This window comes from Dendrobates tinctorius, unplaced genomic scaffold, assembly GCF_039654945.1.
Source record: "Dendrobates tinctorius isolate UK_male_01 unplaced genomic scaffold, ASM3965494v1 ptg000223l, whole genome shotgun sequence".
NCBI lineage: Eukaryota > Metazoa > Chordata > Amphibia > Anura > Dendrobatidae > Dendrobates > Dendrobates tinctorius.
Window position 1 is genome coordinate 7,361,422 of NW_027361890.1, and position 21,534 is coordinate 7,382,955.

Consider the following 21,534-nt stretch of genomic DNA (forward strand, 5'->3'; position numbering starts at 1 on the left):
CTTGAAAGTAGTAGGGATCAATTTGCAATTTCCATGATTTTCTCATGGTCAACTTTACATGGTCTGTTCAAGAGTTGGAACTGCCAAAAATCTGTTCATCTTTGCACCGAAAGGAAAAACCAAAAATGTTGTTAATCAAAATGCTCTTGAATGAGTTGAAAATAAAATATTATCAATACTTGGGTAATTGTTTAGTTAATTTGTGTTGCAAATCTGTAGTGTTGAATATATGATGTGAAATGTTTTTATATGCAATATAATCATTATAATTTGTTATAATTAACCACTGTTGGTTACTATGCCCAGGCAACGTCGGGCTCTTCAGCTAGTATAAAAATCAAGATTATTATTATTTAAAGTATATGTTAATTGCTATATCCCCCCTCCATATAAAATAACAGCCAACACTCCCCTCTGGTTCTGTTTAACTGCCAGGTCTCCAAGGGCTAGCATGACACAATCATGTTATTTGAGCGCTGTACCACTCAGCGGCCATTTCACTATTGTATCCTTTGGATGAAACTGACACCCAAAAGAAGCGAGAGCTGGAGCTGTTCTGTGACTTCCTCTGGATGTCAATTATGGCTGAAGGAAGTGAGAATGAAGCAGGTGCTGATTGGTTGCAGGGCTCATGTGGCATAGTAACGTCATGCAAGCCCTGGGAATCCTGGTGCCAATGGCACCAGAGGTGAGTGTAGGCTGTTATTTCATAATATCTAGCAATTGAGAAGTGGTTATCAGAGTAGTGGACAACCCCTTTAAGTGGTAATCAAGGTTATTTATGTCACCTGCCAGTGTATATAATAATACACAGATCTTGTCCATTATAAAATTATGCAATAATAAAAGAACTGGACATCTGCTGGTATATTGGTAGATAGCGCTGAGGAATACTGCAGAGAATTGCCCTGTGTGTGTACTCTCCAACCTTTCAACAAGCTATATCTAAATATGGGCACAAAGGGGTACGTCCGTATACATTATTATAAGAGCATATTATGAATTTTTTTTTTTTTTTTGCGACTAAAGGCCCCGTCACACCCAGCGATCTCAATAGCGAGATCGCTGATTTTGTGACGCCACAGCGATCTCGCCAGTGAGATCGCTGTGTGTGATAAGGATCAGCGACCGCACCCCCCGCCGGGTATCGCTGATCGTGCTCGATCGGCCTGGGCCATCTTTTGATCTCTGATCTCCCGCTGGTCAGCGCGCATCTCTGCGTGTGGCAGCGGGAGCCAACGATCAGCGAGGCTCCCAGCGCTCAAAGCAGGAGCATCGCGTGCGAGCTGCCAGCAAGCAGGCTTCTAAGGTACACATCGGGTAACTAAGTGACGCACGCCGCTTAGTAACCCAATATGTACCTTAGAGACCAGCGTCCTCGCTCGTGCTGATCGCTGGTGAAGCTGCCTGATTGGTAGCTCACTAGCGATCATGTAGCGATGCAACAGCGATCCTGACAAGGTTGTATTGTTGTCAGGATGGCTGGTGCATCTTTATGTGTGACGGGGCCTTAACTGTAGCGTCCGTTATGTGTGACGTGACGGGGCCCTTATTACAGTCCCAACTATAAAGATCATATCACCAAACAAATGACTGTTTCTCTTGTTTGATGTCTGATTGTCACCCTGTTTTCACTGTCCCACTCTTTGGAAACCACCAGCAGAGGATGCTCCCTCCTGATGGCCATGCAGTGTAAAAACAGCTTTGCATTTTCTTAGATTGGGAAGTGTCAGAACTCTTTGATGTGTCCTTCCACAAAACCTCAAAGAGGAAACAAACACATTTTCTGACACATCTGTGTAATCCACACAGTTCCCACATTCCTGCTCTGTGGTTCTGTAGGAAACGTCAGATGATGACCAATTACAGTTAACAAACAGTGACAGCCTGACAATCTTTGATTTATTAAAGCTGGAGTCACACATAGCGACTCACCGGCGATCACGACAATGATATCAATGTGTCAGGATCGCTGGTAAGTCGCTATGTGATCGCTGGTGAGCTGTCAAACAGACAGCTTCACCAGCGATCAGCACAGCGACGCTGAGAGCGCGGCGTCGCTGTGTACATTAGTTACCAGCGCGCTGATGCAGGGAGCTGGTAACTAAGGTACACATCGGGTATCTAAGGGATGTGTGTCCCTTAGATACCCGATGTGTGCCTTAGTTACCAGCTCCCTGCATCAGCGCGCTGGTAGCTAACGTATACATCGGGTATCTAAGGGACGCACGTCCCTTAGATACCCGATGTGTACCTTAGTTACCAGCTGATCGCTGGTCTCCCGCCTGTCACACGCAGCGATGCGTGCTGGCCAGCGGAAGACCAGCGACCAAAAAAATGTCCAGGGCTTTCCTACAACAATCAGCGATACCGGCAGGGGGGCCGGTCGCTGATCGCTGTCACACACAGCGATCTCCCTGGTGAGATCGCTGTTGTGTCACAAAACTTGTGTGATCTATGTGTGACGGGGCCCTAAGTCTATACAGTTGCCATATGTGGTGTATAATTGGGGGGGATTCAGTCTTAAGGATATATGATACTAGATGGTGGCCTGATTCTAACGCATCGGGTTTTCTAGAATATATATCCAGTTTATTTTTGAAGATTTAATAATAATGCAATAATGCACCCCCCAATCCTGATATGTATGGTTCTCACCCCCAATCCTGATGTGTATGGTTCTCTCACCCCCAATCCTGATATGCATGCTACCCCTCACCCCCCTATCCTGGTATGCATGGTCCCCTGACCCCCCAATTCTGGAATGCATGGTCCTCTCACCCCCCCAATCCTGGTATGCATGGTCCTCTCACCTCTCTTTTCTGTTATGCATGGTCTTCTTACTCCCCTTTCGGGGTATGCATGGTCCCCTCACCACCCAATCCTGGTATGCATGGTCCTCTCACCCCCCCAATCCTGGTATGCATGGTCCCCTCACCCCCCTATCCTGGTATGCATGGTCCCCTCACCCCCCCCCCTTTCTTGGTATGCATGGTCCCCTTACCCCCCCTTTGCTGGTATGCATGGTCCTCTTACACCCCAATCTTGGTATGTATGCTCACCGTCACCCCCCTTTCCTGGTATGTATGGTCCCCTCACCCCCCAATCCTGGTATGCATGGTATCCTCCCCCCCCTTTCCTGGTATGCATGGTCCCCTCACCCCCCAATCCTGGTATGCATGGTCCCCTCACCCCCCAATCCTGGTATGCATGGTCCCCTCACCCCCCAATCCTGGTATGCATGGTCCTCTTACCCTCCTTTTGGGGTATGCATGGTCCCCTCACCCCCCAGTCCTGGTATGCATGGTCCTCTCACCCCCCAATCTTGGTATGCATGGTCCCCTCACCCCCCTATCCGGGTAAGCATGGTCCCCTCACCCCCCTTTCTTGGTATGCATGGTCCTCTCACACCACAATCCTGGTATGTATGCTCACCGTCACCCCCTTTTCCTGGTATGTATGGTCCCCTCACCTCCCAATCCTGGTATGCATGGCATCCTCACCCCCCTTTCCTAGTATGCATGGCATCTTCACCCCCCTTTCCTAGTATGCATGGTCCCCTCACCCCACAATCTTGGTATGCATGGTTCTCTCACCCCCCCAATCCTGGTATGCATGGTCCCCTCACCCCCCTTTTGTGGTATGCATGGTCCCCTCAACCCCCTATCCTGGTATGCATGGTCCCCTCAACCCCCTATCCTGGTATGCATGGTCCCCTCACCCTCCAATCCTGGTATGCATGGTCCCCTCACCCCCCAATCCAGGTATGCATGGTTCCCTCACCCCCCAATCCTTGTATGCATGGTCCCCTCACCCCCTTTCCGTGTAGCCGCGACCAATCACTGCCGCGGCCCTGAACAAAAATAATATTAAAAAATAAAAAGTTATTCTCACCTTCCGACGGCTTCATGTCTTCTTTCCACGCGCCCGGCCTCACGTTCCCAGTAATGCTTTGTGGCTTAGACCACTGATGACGTCGGTCTTCTTTCTCGCTCTCGCGAGAGTGTCGTCGGTCTTCTTTCTCGCTTTCGCGAGAGTGACGTCATCAGCGTTCTAAGCCGCAAAGCACTACTGGGAACGCGAGGCCGGGCATGTGGAAAGAAGACAGGAGGCCGTCGGAAGTTGAGAATAACTTTTTTATATTTTTATTCTCTTTTTTACAGATTAAGGCCTGCGCCTGCCACTGATTGGTCAATTAGCGGCAGGCGCAGCTGACCGTTACAAACAGCTGCGCCTGTCGCTGATTGGTTGCAGCCTGGCGGGGACCTGGCGGCCGCGACCATACAGCGGCCCGCGATTTCAGTTACAGACAGACACGATAAGGCGTTTATATATAATATATATAGCTATTACCAAGGGAATCTGAGGTGGGTGAAACCCCAAAAATATGGCCAGAAAAGAGTAGTTTGTCAATTTGAGGTGGTGATATGACATATTTACATCAATTCAACCTTTTTTTCATTTTTTGTTATCGTAGGCTCTCTCCTTCAGCCAACATGTCCAGCAAGAAGACCAAGGCTAAGACCACCAAGAAGCGTCCTCAGAGGGCGACTTCCAATGTGTTCGCAATGTTTGACCAGTCACAGATTCAAGAATTTAAGGAGGCTTTTAATATGATTGACCAGAACAGGGATGGCTTCATTGATAAGGAAGATCTCCATGACATGTTGGCCTCCATGGGTATGTCTCTAGTCAAGGCAACTATTGGAATAATGACTTGATGCAATTTGCCATTGTAATTCTATGTATTTCTCCAGAAGCAGCACCACTATTTTCCATGTGTTGTATTTGGTTTTGCAATTGTTTTTATTTGTTTTACTCATTTTTATAGCACCATTAATTCCACAGTGCTTTACAGACTTTATTAACCCCTTCCTGACATCCAACGTACTATCCCGTCCATGGGCCCCGGGCCCCTATGCCCATGGACGGGATAGTACGTCTACCGCGATCAGCGGCGCCCACGTGGTGAGCGCTGCTGATCGCGGCCGAGTGTCAGCTGATTATCACAGCTGACACCCGGCACAATGTGTCAGGGGCGGTCATGGACCGTCCCCGACACGTTAACCCCTTGCACACTGCGATCAAACATGATCGCGGTGTACCGGGGGTTAAAGGGAAGCATCGGCAGGGAGGGGGCTCCCTCCGTGCTTCCCTGAGCCCCCCACGGCAGCGCAATGTGCAGCGCTGCTGCGGGGGGCTCCTTTCCTGCAGGCCCCCGAATCCAAGATGGCGACGGGGGCCTTCGGGGGCCTGCAGGAAGCTGGCTTCCTCAGTGCCTGCAAAGCGCAGGCATGAGGAAGCCTTCTGCACTGCCTGTGACAGATCGCTGATCTGTCACAGTGCTCTGTGATGTGACAGATCAGCGATCTGTCACAGGACAGTGATGTCCCACCTGGGACTATTTAATAAAGTAAAAAAATAAAAAATAAAAAAAAGTGTTAAAATAATTAAAAAAAAATATTCCCCCAAATAAATCAATTTTTTGGAAATAAAAAAAACAAAAAAAAAACAATAAAAGTACACATATTAGGTATCGCCGCGTCCGTAACGACCCGCCCTATAAAACTGTCCCATTAGTTAACCCCTTTAGCGAACCCCTTAAAAAATAAAAATAAAAAACGAAGCAAAAAATGATTTATTATCATACCGCCAAACAAAAAGTGTAATAACGCGCGATTAAAAAGACGCATATAAATATCCATGGTACCGCTGAAAATGTCATCTTGTCCCGCAAAAAACGACCCACCACACAGCATCATCAACGAAAAAATAAAAAAGTTATAGCTCGCAGAATAAAGCGATGCAAAAGTAATTATTTTTTATATAAAATAGTTTTCATTGCATAAAACCGACAAAACATAAAAAACGACCTAAATGAGAGATCGCTGTAACCATACTGACCCGAAGAATAAAACCGCTTTATCAATTTTACCGCACGCGGAACGGTGTAAACGCACCCCCCCCAAAAGAAATTCATGAAACGCTGGTTTTTGTTCATTCTGCGTCCCAAAAATTGGAATAAAAAGCGATCTAAAAATGTCACGTGCCCGAAAATGGTACCAATAAAAACGTCAACTTGTCCCGCAAAAAATAAGAACTCACATGACTCGGTGGGTCAAAATACGGAAAAATTATAGCTCTCATTATGAGGTGATGCAAAAACTATTTTTACAATAAAAAGCGTCTTTTAGCGTGCGACAGCTGCCAAATATAAAAACCGCCATAAATAGTAAATCAAACCCCCCGTTATCACCCCCTTAGTTAGGGAAAAATAATAAAATAAAAAAAATGTATTTATTTCCATTTTTCCATTAGGGCTAGGGTTAGGGCTAGGGTTAGGGCTGAGATTAGGGTTAGGGGTTTGTTGGGGTTCGGGTTGGAGTTAGAATTGGGGGTTTCCACTGTTTGGGCACATCAGGGGCTCTCCAAATGCAACATGGCGTCTGATCTAAATTCCAGTTTCAATAGTTTAGGTACATCAGGGGCTCTCCAAACGCACATGACACCCGCAGACCATTCCTTCAAAGTCTGCATTCCAAAACGTCACTGCTTCCCTTCCGAGCCCCGACGTGTGTCCATACAGTAGTTTTCTCCCACATATGGGGCGTCAGCGTACTCAGGACAAATTGGACAACAACTTTTGGGGTTCAATTTCTCCTGTTACCCTTGGGAAAATAAAAAAATTGGGGACTAATTGATCATGTTTGTGGAAAAAATACGATTTTTTTTATTTTCATGCCCGGGCATTATAAACTTCTGTGAAGCCCTTGGGGGTTCAAAGTGCTCACCACACATCTAGATAAGTTCCTTAGGGGGTCTCGTTTCCAAAATGGGGTCATTTGTGGGGGGTTTCCACTGTTTTGGTACATCAGGGGTTTTCCAATCGCGACATGGTGTCCAATCTCAATTCCAGCCAAAAACGTCAAATGGCGCTGCTTGCCTTCCGAGCTCTGCCATGCGCCCAATAGTGGTTTACCCTCACATGTGGGGTATCAGCGTACTCAGGACAAATTGCACAATAACTTTTGCAGTCCAATTTCTCCTGTTACCCTTGGTAAAATAAAAAAAATTGAACCTGAAGTATTTTTTTTGTGAAAAAAAGTTAGATGTTCATTTTTTTTTTTTTAAATATTCAAAAAAATTCCTGTGACGCACCTAAAGGGTTAATAAACTTCTTGAATGTGGTTTTGAGCACCTTAAGGGGTGCAGTTTTTAGAATGGTGTCACTTTTGGTCACTTTTGGGTATTTTCTATCATATAGAACCCTCAAAGTGGCTTCAAATGTGATGTGGTCCTAAAAATAAAATGGTGTAAAAATGAGAAATCGCTGGTCAACTTTTAACCCTTATAACTTCCTAACAAAAAAAATTTTGGTTCCAAAATTGTGCTGATGTAAAGTAAACATGTGGGAAATGTTAGTTATCAAGTTTTTTGTGTGCCGTATCTCTGTGATTTAAGGGCATAAAAATTCAAAGTTGAAAAATTGCGAAATTTTCGCCAAATTTCCATTTTTCTCACAAATAAACGCAAGTTATTTGAATGAAATTTTACAACTAACATGAAGTACAATATGTCACGAGAAAACAATGTCAGAATCACCGGGATCCATGGAAGCGTTCCAGAGTTATGACCTCATAAAGGTACAATGGTCAGAATTGTAAAAATTGGCCCGGTCATGAACGTGCAAACCACCCTTGGGGGTGAAGGGGTTAAAGCTCCTGATCGCTTAAATGAGGTTGAGCTGTAATAACATCAATGACATATGGCCAAGAGTGAGGTTTCTAGAATAATAATTAACACTTTCTGTCACATGTGCATTGTGGGTTTCATAAATGCTAAAAAAATAAAAAAAACTAGTGCAGCACACAGTAATATTTTTCCTGGTAAAGTAACACAGACAATTGTAGTCAACATGCACTATAAGGCGCTGTTGATGTCCGTCTTGTGACGCGTCCTCCATTGTCATCATTTTAGTTTTTCTATTCTTGAAAGGTAAGAGTAAAACCGTTCCACCCTGACAGTTTTCTTGTCCATTTTTTACCCTGGAGCAGTGATGCCATATCTTCATATAACATGTCAATGTTAGCATAAATAAAAAATTGGGGGCTAGAAAACATCTTATCTCTATGACACCAAACAGCAAAATCACTAACAAACAGTAGGCAATGAAAGATGATATGAATAATATATTAGAAATCAGAAGGTAAAAATGGTGATGCTAAAAAATGTACCGTGAAGCAATCTTTATTGTACTATTTGGCTTTCTAGGTAAAAATCCCTCTGATGAATATTTGGAAGGCATGATGAATGAAGCTCCTGGCCCTATTAATTTCACCATGTTCCTGACTATGTTTGGAGAGAAACTCAATGGCACTGACCCAGAAGATGTGATCAGGAACGCATTTGCCTGTTTTGATGAAGAAGCCACAGGTACCCATAGTTCATCACTACATCAATATTTATTTATTTTTACTCACTTATATAGGGCCATTAATTCCACAACACTTTACAGACCTTTTCATGTTAATTTTACATTTCCAATTTTACTACTACATAATCTGTAGACTTAAAAAATGTAATGTGCAAGTTACCTCTTTGCCTTATTTTTGCCAGAATTCTGTTGTGACTAAAGAAATGGCCGGAGTAAGCCTCCCAGCCCCCCATCGGAGATGTGGGCGGAGGCCATCATGACGGGGGGGTTGGAGGGTTTAGCGGGGGGAGGTATTAACAGGGAGGGGGAGCCAGGGGGTGTTAGGAGAGGGTTGGGGCTGTTCCCGCCCTCTGTTCCCACTCTCCCAGCACCAAAGCAGTCATCAGCCACTAACCAGAATGGCGGGTGTTGAAGTGGCCTTGGATCGGCTGCGGGCTGCAGCGCTGGGGCAGCGTTTCGGATGACTGGAGGCACACGTCGCCGGGTTGCTCCCAGGTACCTCCGGGCAGGCCGAGGGGAGGGAGCGCAGATCGAGGCGGGTGAGGCCTCCGGAACGGCTCTCACCCGACATCGCTCCCCGGGCCTCGCGTCGCTGCAGGATCCCCTCTCGGGACCCTCCAGGTCGCGCGACGCGTAATCCTCCTTCCAGTGCGTCGTGGCCTGGGAGGAATCCTCGTGTGCGGCGAGGCCCTGCGGCTGTGTCTAGGCCTCCGCCTCGGTCCAGGAGGGGGGCGGAGCTGGCACGCACCGGGCTTCACATTTCCCCTGCTCCTTCGGGGGGGGCCGCGGCGGTGACCGCCGCGCAGCCTGCCTCCCCTGATCCGAGGACGTCGGCCACCGGCAGAGTGGCGGCCTGCCGGGTAGCAGGGCCTGTTTCATCTTCCCCCAGCGGTGTGGGGGCATCGGCTTCTGCGGGGGGGGCGCCGCTGTGCAGGCCATGCAGCTGTGCCTGCCTGGGATGGGGTGACCAGGAATTCCAGCTCTGGGGCTGCAGCGGGAGTGGCAGGCAGCACGGAAGGTTTGACGCCTGCTGCAAGAAGGGACGGAGGCAGGAGGACGATGTTGGACTCCCAGCTATCGTGGGGGGCCCAGGACGCCCAGCTGCGACAGGACGGCACACCGCCAGGAGCGCTCGGCGGGGGGAGCCAGGCGGCATCAGCGTTTGGGGTACCGCAGCCTGGATCATTCCAGGGGCTCAGGCCTCCCACCCCGGTCCTCCCAGCGGGGATCTTCGGGGGCCAGCAACGCGCTGGCGTGTCCACCACCGTGAGTTGTGATGTTCTCGACGCTTCGGGGGATCCAGGCTTTCCGGCTGGAGGGCACAAAGCCCCCTCGCAGCCCAGTGAGTATGTGTCCGTGTCCCCTGTTTGTCACCCGCGTTTGTCTTCATCATTGGTGGAAAGGGGCCCCTTGGCCGAAGGTAGTAGTGTCAAGGTGGGGGCTGCGTTGAGCGGTCTAGGTTCGGCTTGGGGAGTGTGTGATATGCTTGCGGATGTGCATAGTTTGCTGTCACGCTTGGAGCGGGGCTTTGTCGGGTCGTCGCCGGTAGCAACTTGGGTCGGTCGCAGGTTGGGGGGTTGTCTGGTCAGAGCGGTCTTGAGCTGGGCCCCCACTCCAGCGAGCCAGTGTCCGTATCGGTACAAACCGAGAAAGAGGAGTCTTGTGTGCATTTAGATGATCGGGCGCACGGCGAGGTGTATGTGTGCTTTGAAGGTTCGTTGGGGGCTCACATAAAAAAAGAGGTGAAAGAGCGGATTTGGAAGGACGAGTATGTTGAAACATTTTCGTTGCTGCCTCTTGAGAAGTTTAATCTAGGCAAAAGCAAGAAAGAGGATGGCAAAAAGGAGGAGGAGGAAAAGCGCAGGTGGCGTTTGATTCCTCAGACGTTTGTGAATTGGCAACAGGCTTTTGCCATTTTGGCAAGCGTTATTGGGGAAAAGGCCCCTGACAATTGTTCAGCTCTGTTTTGTTACCTGGACGCTATAGGGGAGGCTTACAGAGTGTATGGCGGTCAGGCATGGTTGAGGTACGATGAGCAATTCCGTCAGAGGACGGCTGTGTGTCCGGCCATTCGCTGGGACCGAAAAGATATTGGATTGTGGATGCGCGTGATAGCTCAAAATAAATTTGGGAGCTCCTTTCATGGGGGGGCTGGAAGCACCAGCCAGAGTAGCGGCAACTCCAGCTCTACGGGTGGCGGAAGTCAAGGGCAGACAGGAACGCACAAAGTGGGGGTTTGCTGGCAGTTTAATGACGGCCAGAGTAAGTTCGGGGCGAATTGTAAATTCAAACACCTCTGCTCTAATTGTAACAGCGCCTCACATGGAGCGTCGAAGTGTTTCAAGAAAGGGAAGCCCAGAACCGGAGGTGGAAATTCGCAAGGGGGAGACTCCAGTGAATCTGGAAAGGATGGTTCCCTATCTAAATAGGTACCCGGATAGGGAAAGAGCGGGGTTGCTGTATGCAGCAGGTTTTAAGGATGGTTTTCGCATTCCTGGTCCTCCGTTTGAAATTCCGTTAGTTTTAAAAAATTTGCGTTCAGCCATGGAGCATTCCGCAGTTGTTTCCAAGAAACTTAGAAAAGAAGTTTCGTTGGGCCGCATGGCGGGCCCTTTCGTTTCCCCTCCTTTTCCAGACTTGGTGGTTTCCCCTTTGGGGGTGGTTCCGAAGAAGAAGCCGAATAAGTTTCTGCTTATTCAGCACTTGTCCTACCCATGGGGTAGGTCGGTTAGCGATGGTATTGATCCGGAGATTTGGTATACTCTTCGTTCGATGAGGCGGCTCGGTGGGTGCGAAAATGTGGTCGTGGTGCCCTTATGGCGAAAACTGATGTCGAATCCGCTTTTCGTTTATTACCGGTTCACCCTGAAAGCGTGAAGCTGCTGGGCTGTTTTTGGGAAGGCAGGTTTTTCGTGGAAAGGTGTTTACCTATGGATTGTTCGTTGTCCTGTGCGTATTTCGAGGCGTTTAGTTACTTTCTCGAGTGGGTCGTGTGCGATGATTCCAGTTTCGACTCGGTTATTCATTATTTGGACGACTTTTTGTGTGTTGGTCCGGCGGATTCATCGCGTTGTTCCATGATTTTGAAAGCCATTGAGTGGGTGGCTGATCGTTTCAGTGTCCCGTTGGCGCTCGGAAAAACGGAGGGCCCTAGCACGTGTTTGCGTTTTCTGGGGATCGTCATCGATACAGTTGAGTGGGAGTTCAGGTTGGCTGAGGACAAGCTACTGAATTTGAGGTCTGAAGTGGTCCTAGCGCATCGTTTGAGGAAAATATCGTTGCGCGATCTTCAGTCGCTGTTGGGGATGCTTAACTTTGCTTGTCGTGTTATGCCGATGGCTCGAGTTTTTTCGCGTTGGCTGGCTAGCGCTACTGCTGGGATTTCGGGCTCCACCATTTTGTTAGGTTGTCGTCGGAGCTTAGGGCCGATTTGGCGGTCTGGGAGTCCTTTTTGGAGGAGTACAATGGTCGCTCTTTGGTAATGGCGGAGGTGGTAGGTAACGATGGATGGATTTGTTTACAGAAGCGGCTGGCGGGATTGGTTTTGCTGCCTATTTCAGAGGGCAATGGTGTGTGGCTCAATGGCCCAACACGTGGGTTTCGGCTGGTCTGGTGCGCAACATCATGTTGTTGGAGATTTTTCCGATACTGGTGGCGGTGCATTTGTGGGGGTGGGATTTCAGGAACCGACGTGTGTGTTTTAATTGTGACAATATGGGCGTTGTGAGCGTGATTAATGGTCTTACTGTGTCATCCCCTCCAGTTGTTAGAGTTTTACAGCAATTGGTGCTATTGTGCTTGTCTTTGAATGCCCATGTGACCGCGACGCACGTGCCTAGTGTCAGGAACAAGATAGCTGACTCTCTCGTTCTCAGTGGGATCGTTTTCGTTCTTTGGCTCCGGAAGCAGAGATCGAGGGTCTAACCTGTCTGGAGGAGCTGTGGAGGGTGGCTTACTGGCCTCAGAGTCGCTGATTGAATCGTCTCTGACACCAAAAACTTGGGAGGCTTACCGGGCAGTGTGGCGGATGTGGGAGGAGGTCCTTACGGCCGGCCAAACCAGTTGGGCCAGGCTTGACCAGGAGGGAATGTTGTTGTCCTGGTTGGGGTGAGGTGCGAGCGAGGGTTGGTCCCGGGCACAGGTCACGCGCTTATTAGCGGGTTTGTCTTTTGGTTTTCGGTTGCGCGGGAGCAGGGATTTGACGAAAACATTTTTGGTCAAACAGGCAGCAAAAGGTTTCTGCCGTTTCAGAGGCGGGAGTGATTTAAGACGGCCAGTATCTTTTAATTTACTGGAGAAATTGGGTCGTGTTCTTGAGTCGGTTTGCTCTGATCGATATGAGGTTTTGTTGTTTCGCCTGGCCTTCTCGTTTGCATTTTTTGGGGCTTTGCAGGTGGGGGAGCTTGTGTCTCCCAATAAAGAGTCGGTGGGTGGCTTATTTAGCCAGGGATGTGGTATTGATATCACGGGGTGTTGAATTCTGGCTGCGACGGTCCAAAACAGACCAGTCCGGGAAAGGCCGTAGAGTGGTGTTGGGTAGCGTGTGCCCGGTGCAGTGTTTGAGGAGTTTTTGGGAGCTTTGTCCCAGTTTGAGCGGTTCATTGTTGTGCCAAGCTGACGGGGGTAGTTTGGCGCGGTTTTTAAGAAATCCATTTGGAGTTTGGGGATAGATGATTCCCGCTTTGCCTCTCATTCATTTAGAATAGGAGCGGTGACCGTGGTGGCAACGTGCGGTTTGGGCCCCTCTTTAATACAGCGCATTGGCGGGTGGAGGTCCAATCAGTACCGCAGTTATGTTCGGCCTTAATTTTGGAAAGGGAGGGGGGGTATGGTTGGTCGTGAACATGGGACGAACAGTAGTCTGTATTGGTTGGTGTTAAATTTATGCTGCAAGTATATTTTTCTGTTAGTGTCGTTTTTTGTTTCAGGTGCTGAGCCGCTGCTGGTCTGGATTTTTGGTCACTCCTTCGTTTATTGGGGAGCGTTGTGAGCCAATGTCAGGAACGAAGGCAGACAGCTGGGGATTCCCAGGGCTGTGGCGGTGGTGCGGTGGCTCGGTTTCAGGGGCCTGGTGTGGCGAAGGGTGTTGCCGGAGATCCACGAATGCGCCCGGTTGGACCGTGCACCAGATATTATCGTTATTCAAGCTGGGGGTAACGATCTGGCGGTTAGGCCTTTTGTGGAGTTGGTCAGGGATATTAAGCAAGATTGCTTAAGGGTGTGGTTGCTGTACCGGGGGGTCACTATTGTGTGGTCTGAGATTGTGCCGCGCAGGCATTGGTGGTCTATGAGATCGTTGGAAAAGGTTAATAGGGCCAGGATAAGTTAACAGAGCAGTGACTGCTTTTAATGTTCGGAATGGGGGAGTTGCCGTGCGGCATTTCGATTTGGAGTTCGAGTTGAGGAACATTGCCTAAGCAGAAGGAATCAACTGTTTTTCAGGATAACCTTGTATGCGGCTTGATTCATACGTCCTTCGCAAAGATTAACCTGCCCAATTTCAGCCTTGCTGAAGCTTCCCCAGATCACCACTGATCCTCCACCAAATTTCTTGCACACCTCTCCAGGTCTCCGTCATTAGATGACCAGGTCTTGGGCAAAGCTGAAAATTTGGCTCAAAGAAGATTACCTTACTCCAGTTCTATATGGTGCAATCCTTATGGTCTTTGGCAAACTTCAGCCTGGCTCTCCTTTGCTTCTCACTGATGAAAGGCTTTTTTTCTAGCTTTACATGACTTGAGCCCTGCCTCTAGGAGCTTGGTATGAACTGTTCTTGTCGTGCACTGCACCCCAGCTGCCATTTACCATGCCTTTTGTAGGTCACTTGATGTCCTCCTGCGGTTGCTCAGTGACATTCGAATAAGATGACGGTCACCCCGGTCAGTGGAGAGTCTTTTTTGTCCTCTGCCGGTCTGCAGCTTTGTTGTCCCCAATGTCTGCTGCTTGACCTTGTTGTAGTGGACTGCCGTCTTAGAAATTTTAAGGATGGAGGCAAAATGATGCTCACTGTGTCCCTCTGTTAGTAAAGCCAGAATTGGAGCCCTTCTTTTCCTCACTCAAGACTATTCTTTTCAACTCCTTTGGCAAGGTTAAGTTATTTTTTCATTCCTATTACTTTTGGGATATTACTAGCACTTGTTTTGCCATCCAGCTTGTCCTATTGCAAGAGGATTGTGAACACCACAGCAGGGTTTTTTATACTTTCCTTCGTTAAATAAGATTTGGTTCAGGTGATCACCTAATCAGAAGCAAATTAAGTAGAATGAGGTGTACTCTGGTTGGAATTCAACTGACACTGGACTGGAATGGCTGTCAGACATGTAGAGAAGCTGATTTTTATAAAACTGTTCTGTGGTCTCTTAATTTTTGCCAGAGCAGTGTATGTATATATATCTATATCTCCTTACAGAATTTTGTAATAATTTTCCATTATTCTGCTTAAAATTTACCTCAAACTACATCAGATTTTCACACAAGTCCTAAAAATAAAGAGAACCAAATGAATGGAACATATCTGGCTTTGTCGTTTTTTAAATAAGGAAAGTAATCCAATAACACAAGTCTGTGAGTGGCAAATGTTCTCTCGAGAATCAGCTTATGTGCAGGTGTTCTGACATTTTCGTTTACAATTTGATGATATAATTCAGAATTCATGGCAAGCCATCCTGGCCCATTTGCAACAAAACAATCCCAAGCCATGATACAATCACCACCATGTTTCACAGATGGTATGAGGTTTTTATGCTTTCATGCAGTGTTTTTCTTTCACTGTATAAAACTCTTCTTAAACAAAAATAGTCTAATTTCTCTCCACGGAAAACCACTGACAGGAAACCTATAGGTATAAAAAAAAAACCTCCCCTGCAAATGGTTGGTGGTTTCCTGTCCTAGATGGGATACCTGTAGTTCTCAGATTCTCCTTTTTTATTTTTTATTTTTCTCCCCTTCAACAATCTTCCACTGGGGGGACAACTAAAGTTCTATCAAGAGACTTGGTCAAAACATGTCGTCCAGTCTTTTGTTCCTGAATTCTATAAAAGTCTGATTCAGGTTAGAATTTAAGATTTTTCCATGAAAAAAAAACTGCTTACTGACCCAAGTCCTGTTTGAGAAGGGCATTTAGGCTAGTTTCACACTAGCGTTTGGCAAGACTGCGGAAGGCAGCCTACTTCTTTCTTCTGTCCTCCATTAAGGCTAGTTTCACATTGGTATTTGGAGGCGCAGCGTACGCTCGCCGTGAAGCTACGCCCCCTGCCGCGCCTCCTCCGGTCAGCTCTGCCTATGGGCGCATGCCGCTGCATGCAGCCTGCGTACCCTATCTTTAGCGTTTTGTATGCAGGCCGTGTGCAGGTATGCTTTTGCCGCTGCATGCGTCCTTTTGACGATGTGGCGAGCGCACCAAAATGCAACACGTTGCGTTTGGCGCAGGTCGCTGCACCGTCAAAACGACACATGCAGCGGCAAAAGCATACCTTCGCATGGCCTGCGTACCCAATGTTAAAGATAGGGTACGCAGGACGCATGCAGACGTAGGCGGAGTTAATTAAAAGGTGCAGCAGTGGGAGGGGCTAAACGGAGGACAGAAGAAGGAAGTAGGCTGCCATCTACAGCGCTACAAAATGCTAGTGTGAAGCCAGCCTTAGATGTAGAAGCAGAAATTCTATCCTTGCTGGCAAATGAGGCATTTATCCCAGGTCGGGTTGCATAAATAGGGGTAGAATTTTCTTCCCATCTTTTTTTTGGTATACAAAACCAATGGCACATACAGAATAATAATATATCCCAAATGCTTGTAGAAATTCATCACATACTGGAAATTCAAGATGGAAAATATAATATAATTTTTGTCTCCTCTCTTTTTCTTTTTTTCTCTCTCTCTCTCCCCCTTTCTTTCTTTCTTTCTTTCTTTCTTTCTTTCTTTCTTTCTTTCTTTCTTTCTTTCTTTTCTTTCTTTCTTTCTTTTCTTTCTCTCTCTCTCTCTCCCCCGCTCTCTTTTTCGCTCTCCCTCTCTCTTTTTCTCACTCTCTTTCTCTCTCTCTCTCTTTCTTTCAATTCAAATGAGCTTAATTGGCAGGATTAAGTACTTGTTAGCATTGCCAAAGCAAATAGTACAAATAGGTGGATGGGGTGATAGGGGGAGCGTATAGCAGTCCATGACATATCAGGATCTTAGTCGGGAGATAGGGACTTGTCCATGACATATCAGCCTCCTCTTAGTCTGTGGCTGGCACTGACATATTCCGCTGCTATGGTCGCTGCACTTTCCTCTTCCCCCAGTATTATCAGCAGTTTCTCTTCCTCCTCCATGGAGGTGAAGTCTGGGAGGTGATCAGACAGTCCCTTGAAGTGAGTGTCCCTCACTGCGGAGTATATGGGGCACCTCAGCAGGAAGCGAGCCTTGTCCTCCAAGGCCTCCCGGGCGCACTGCTGGCAGAGTCTGCTCTCTTGGGGCTTGTAGTTCTGTCGTTGCCCCCCAGTTTCGATGAGCAGACTGTGGGCGCTCAGTCTGTACCAACTCAGGATCTGTCGCTCTTTGGTGTTTTTCAGTTTCTCTAGATATGGGGCCAGTTTGTACTCCCTCTGTAGGTTCTGGTATATCATCAGTTTCTGGGATTTGTTTATGTTGTTCCTCCAGATGCTGAGATATTCTTCTTTGACTTTGTGTACCTTCTTCTGGATTTCGCCTTTTGTCAGGCCATGTAGGTTGATGGCTTGGTCAGGCTGGCTTTGGGTACTTTGTGTGGGGAGACTTCCTGGGGCTTTCTGGTGTAGTAAGGCTTCGCGATGGTAGGACCCGGGACTACTACTTTGTAGATGAGCATTGAAAGGCAGCGCCTTCTTCTGGATTGCGAGGTGTAGTGGGAATCTGTTTAGCTCTGCTCTGCAGGCACTGTTTAATGTGCTCCGATGGACTTGGAGAACTCTAGGTGGAATATTTCAGTCGGCCCAGCATCCCACTTTGACCAGTTTGGGTATGAGACTGGGCCCCAGACCTCACTGCCATACAGAAGGATTGGGGCAGTGAGGGAGTCAAAGATTTTTAGCCAGACGGTTACTGGTGCCTTTAGATGGTACAGATGTCTTTTTATGGCATAGAAGGCTTTGGATGCATTGTCTTTCAGTAACTCTATGGCTTGCTTCGTGCTCCCTGACTGGCTGAGTTCTAGGCCCAGGTAGGTGCACTTGTTGGTTTCTGTCAGTGGACAGTTATCTATCATAAAGGTGGGATTGCCACTATATTTCTGCTTTCTTTTCTGGTACACCATGATATTAGTTTTCTTCTGGTTAATTGACAGTGCCCATGTGTTGCTGAAGGCCTTAAGGATTTTCAGGTGATCTTGGAGGCCTTTCTCGATGATAACAGCATGAGGTCATCAGCATACAGCAGAAATTTCACCTGGGTGTCATGGAGGGTGATTCCTGGTACTGAGGAGGACTCTAGGGCCACCGCCAGCTTATTGATGTAGATGTTAAAGAGCGTTTAACTGAGGCTGCAGCCCTGTCTCACTCCTCGGCTCTGTTTGAAATAGGCCGTCCTCCTTCCGTTGACCCTCACGCTGCAACTATTCTCAGTGTAGGAGCTTCGGATGACATCATATGTTTTGCCTCCTATTCTGCTCCCCAGCAGTTTTAGGAATAGTCTTGGGTACCACACCGAGTCAAAGACCTTCTTGAAGTCCACAAAACAGGCGTCTATCTTCCTGTTCTTTGTATTGTGGACATGGCTCTTGATGAGGTTGTGCAGAGTGTAGATGTGGTCAGTGGTGCGGTGGTTCGGCATGAACCCTGCTTGGCTCTAACTGAGGATGTTGTGCTCCGTGAGGATCCTCTTGATCAGGATGCAGTTGAAGAGTTTACCCAGGTTGCTGCGGACACATATCCCCGGTAGTTTGCTGGGTCGTACTTGACACCATTTTTGTGTATAGGGGTTATGAGGCCTTGGTTCCAATTTTTGGGGAAGCAGCCAGCCTGCAGTACAATATTAAATAGTTTTGTTAGCGCAACCTGGATGTCTGGAGGGCTGTATTTTAGCATTTCTGGGAGGATCCTGTTATGATTAGGTCACCGAGGAGGATAGCTGGGAAATAAGCTAGGCAACCAGAACACCAGAAAGGTTGGCAACTTAGCGGATTGCTGACCCCTAAACCTAACAACACAACAAGAATTAGCCGTGGGACGTACCTACAATGCCCTAGACCCCTCGGCACAGCCAAAGGATTAACTAAGCCTGAAGCAAGAAAGGGGAAAGCTAAACTGCCCCGGAACATAACCAGAAAGGAATAGATAGCCCCCAAACATATATTGCCAGTGAGACAAGATGAGGCACAAACACAGGCAGAAAATAGAGTAAGCAAATGATGGGGCCCAAACTGTCTAGATAGCACAGGACAGAAACGATACTGTCTGCAATCACGCAAAAACCCTAAAAAATCCAACACGTCTGATATGCAAAAATACTGAGGCCACACAACCTCTCCCCCACTAGATCAGCATTCTGGGGTGAACTGGAAGCAAAACCAAAGGCACTGCTATAACAGGGGATTAACAATACTGAACAGACTGACATAAGCTGTGGCATATGGAGCGGGGTCGTGCACCGGTCCCAGCAGGGAACAATGCTGAACCCAAACAGCAAAACAGAAAGCAGAGAGGCAAAATTGGATCAAATGCAAAAAGATTCCAGCAAACAAATAACTTATCTGAACGATGCAGGACCAAGCAGGGAACAAGCGGACTTCAAGATGCACAGGAAGAAAAACAAATCACCAGCAGCAACTGAGGGAAGCTTGCTTACTTAAATCTTCCCAGTCTGTAACACCTGACTTCCACTCATCATCTTCAGGTGATGGACTTCTGTCAACCCGACCAGCTCCACAACCCGCAACAACCACCAGAGGGAGCCCAAACTCAGAAGTCAGGTTAAGAGTGTTCACAACAGGATCCCATCTGGACCGCTGGATTTTTTACCTTTTATCCGTGTGATCCTTTCTGTTATTTCTCTCTTTCTCTCTTTTTTTTTTTTTTTCTTTTCTCTCTCTTTCTTTATATCTCTGTTATTTCTTTCTCTCTTTCTCTTTCTTTCTCTCTTTCTCTTCTCTTTCTCTCTCTTTCTCGTGAGGTCGCGCCCACTAGATGAGTATGCATAACTCATGCATCACTGCCTTTTTCTGCTCAGAAACTGTTGTATCCCCGTAGCGCACATGTACTGGAGAGATTTACAAGCCTGCAGTCACACAGAGTTTCTGCAGACTTATCAGTTTTAACCAGACAGACCCTTTAACTCTCACACAGGCAGGTTACTCCTGTGTGGAACATAAGGACAGCCCTGATCTAACTACAGAGTGATTACAAGTTTGGCAGGATTGACACTGGTTTGACAAAACATAGCTGGGCTTGGATGTTTTTCTTTGGAAAAAAAAAAGGCTTCCATCTTGCAGCTCGACCCCACAGGACAATAATGTCACTGTTGTGCCTCATGTAACCACTTCTTAATGTCTGTCTTCAGTGCTCCATGGTCTTTCTAATGCCTTGGACTTTTTTTGTACCCTTCTCCTGACTAATTATTTTCAACAATGAGATCCCTGTGCTGTGTTCTGTTTATGGAACTAAGAAAATACCAGGTATTTCCTACTAGAAACTAGTAGGACACTACTAGAAACTAGTAGGACAGCTAAACATTTTATATGGGGTTAATCAGAAACACTATAAGGCTATGTGCCCACGTTAGCATTTTTAAACGCTCAGGAAACTGATCCCCCTTCCCAGAAAACGTGCATTTTATTTCTGCGCGTTTCTTGCACAAAAGACACGCGTTTTTGGCGCTTTTTTTCCGCGCGTTTTCTGCGAGCATTGGAAAAGCCTAAAAAGGCTAAAAGGCTCAGCAATGCGGAAATTAATGAGCATGCTGCATTTTAGCCGCTAAGCGATTCCTGAGCATTTAAAAACGAATGCATTGGCACAAAAAGCCAAAAGCGCATGCTATTTAATGTGAAGCTTCTTTTAAGCATTTCTGCAGCGTCTGAGCTGGCACAAACGCTGTGGAAACGCTTAAAAAAACGCAACGTGGGCACACCGCCTCAGTGCTGGCAGCTGTGTCATGACTGTTATTTAACATGAGTTTAAATTTGAGAACACAACCACATCCCCATTATAAGAAGGTGTTCAATCTTATGCAACCACATTATTTTAATTTTATTGTTTTATTTGCCCCCTCAAAATGACTTTCATTTTGTGTCTCAATGGATTTGTACAGATTATGGGTGACTGTAAAGTTCTTTAAATGATTCTTCTTGATAGAATTTTTTTTCACATAACAAAAACCTGGCAATTGAACAGGGGTGTGTAGTAGAGTTGAGCGAAACGGGTCGAAAAATTTCAAAAGTCGCCGACTTTTGGCAAAGTCGGGTTTCATGAAACGAAACCCGACCCTAGGATGAGGTCGGCCACGAGTTCGGCGACTTACGTGCCAAAGTCGCGTTTCAAAAGTTTGTTTTGCGCTCTTTTTCAGCCAATCAGGATCCACGGACACTGTGGGCAACGTGATGACATAGGCAGGGGTCACCACCATCTTTCAGAAGGGCATGCAAGTGATTGGCTTGCTTTGGTGGGCGTCACAGGGGGTATAAAAAGGCGTGCACGCCGACCGCCATGTTCCTCATGCTGATCTCAGAATAGGGAGAGCTGCTGCTGCTGCTGATTCTGTAGGGAGAGCGTTAGGCAGGTAAGAAGACACCAAAAACTGCTTCTGCTGCTAGCGATTTTGCCTGTACAACACACCAGTCACTGTGTGTGCAGTGCAAGGGGAGGCTATATTTTGCTGGATCAGCGTTGTTGGTTGTTAGGCTGCCTTCTAAGGCTTCCTGACGGCTGCATTGCTGTTTACCCACTGCTCTGCAAACTGCTTTTTTAAAAGCAATCCCAATTTTTTTTTGTCCTGCTGAGGTACTGAGCGTGCGTTTTTCAGTGCGTAACTAGTATTATGAAGTTAATTAAGGTTGACAAGCTTAAGTAAGAAGAATTGATGCTTTTGGCATTCAAATGGGCACTGTAGGTGTGTTTCCTGTCCTCTCACTGCCGACTTTTATTCCCCATTGACTTAC

The 21,534-nt window shown here is 47.2% G+C and overlaps 1 protein-coding gene across 4 annotated transcripts in view; it reads left to right on the forward strand.

Moving 5' to 3' along the window:
- MYL9 (myosin light chain 9) overlaps positions 1–21,534 on the forward strand; it is an 86,010-nt gene that overhangs the window by 56,858 nt on the left and 7,618 nt on the right. For all 4 annotated transcript variants that reach the window (XM_073555300.1, XM_073555301.1, XM_073555298.1 and 1 more), the window contains exons 2-3: positions 4,478–4,680; positions 8,272–8,433. In XM_073555300.1, coding sequence (XP_073411401.1) covers positions 4,497–4,680; positions 8,272–8,433 — 346 coding nt within the window. In that variant the 5' untranslated portion in view covers positions 4,478–4,496. The remainder of the gene's footprint in view (positions 1–4,477; positions 4,681–8,271; positions 8,434–21,534) is intronic.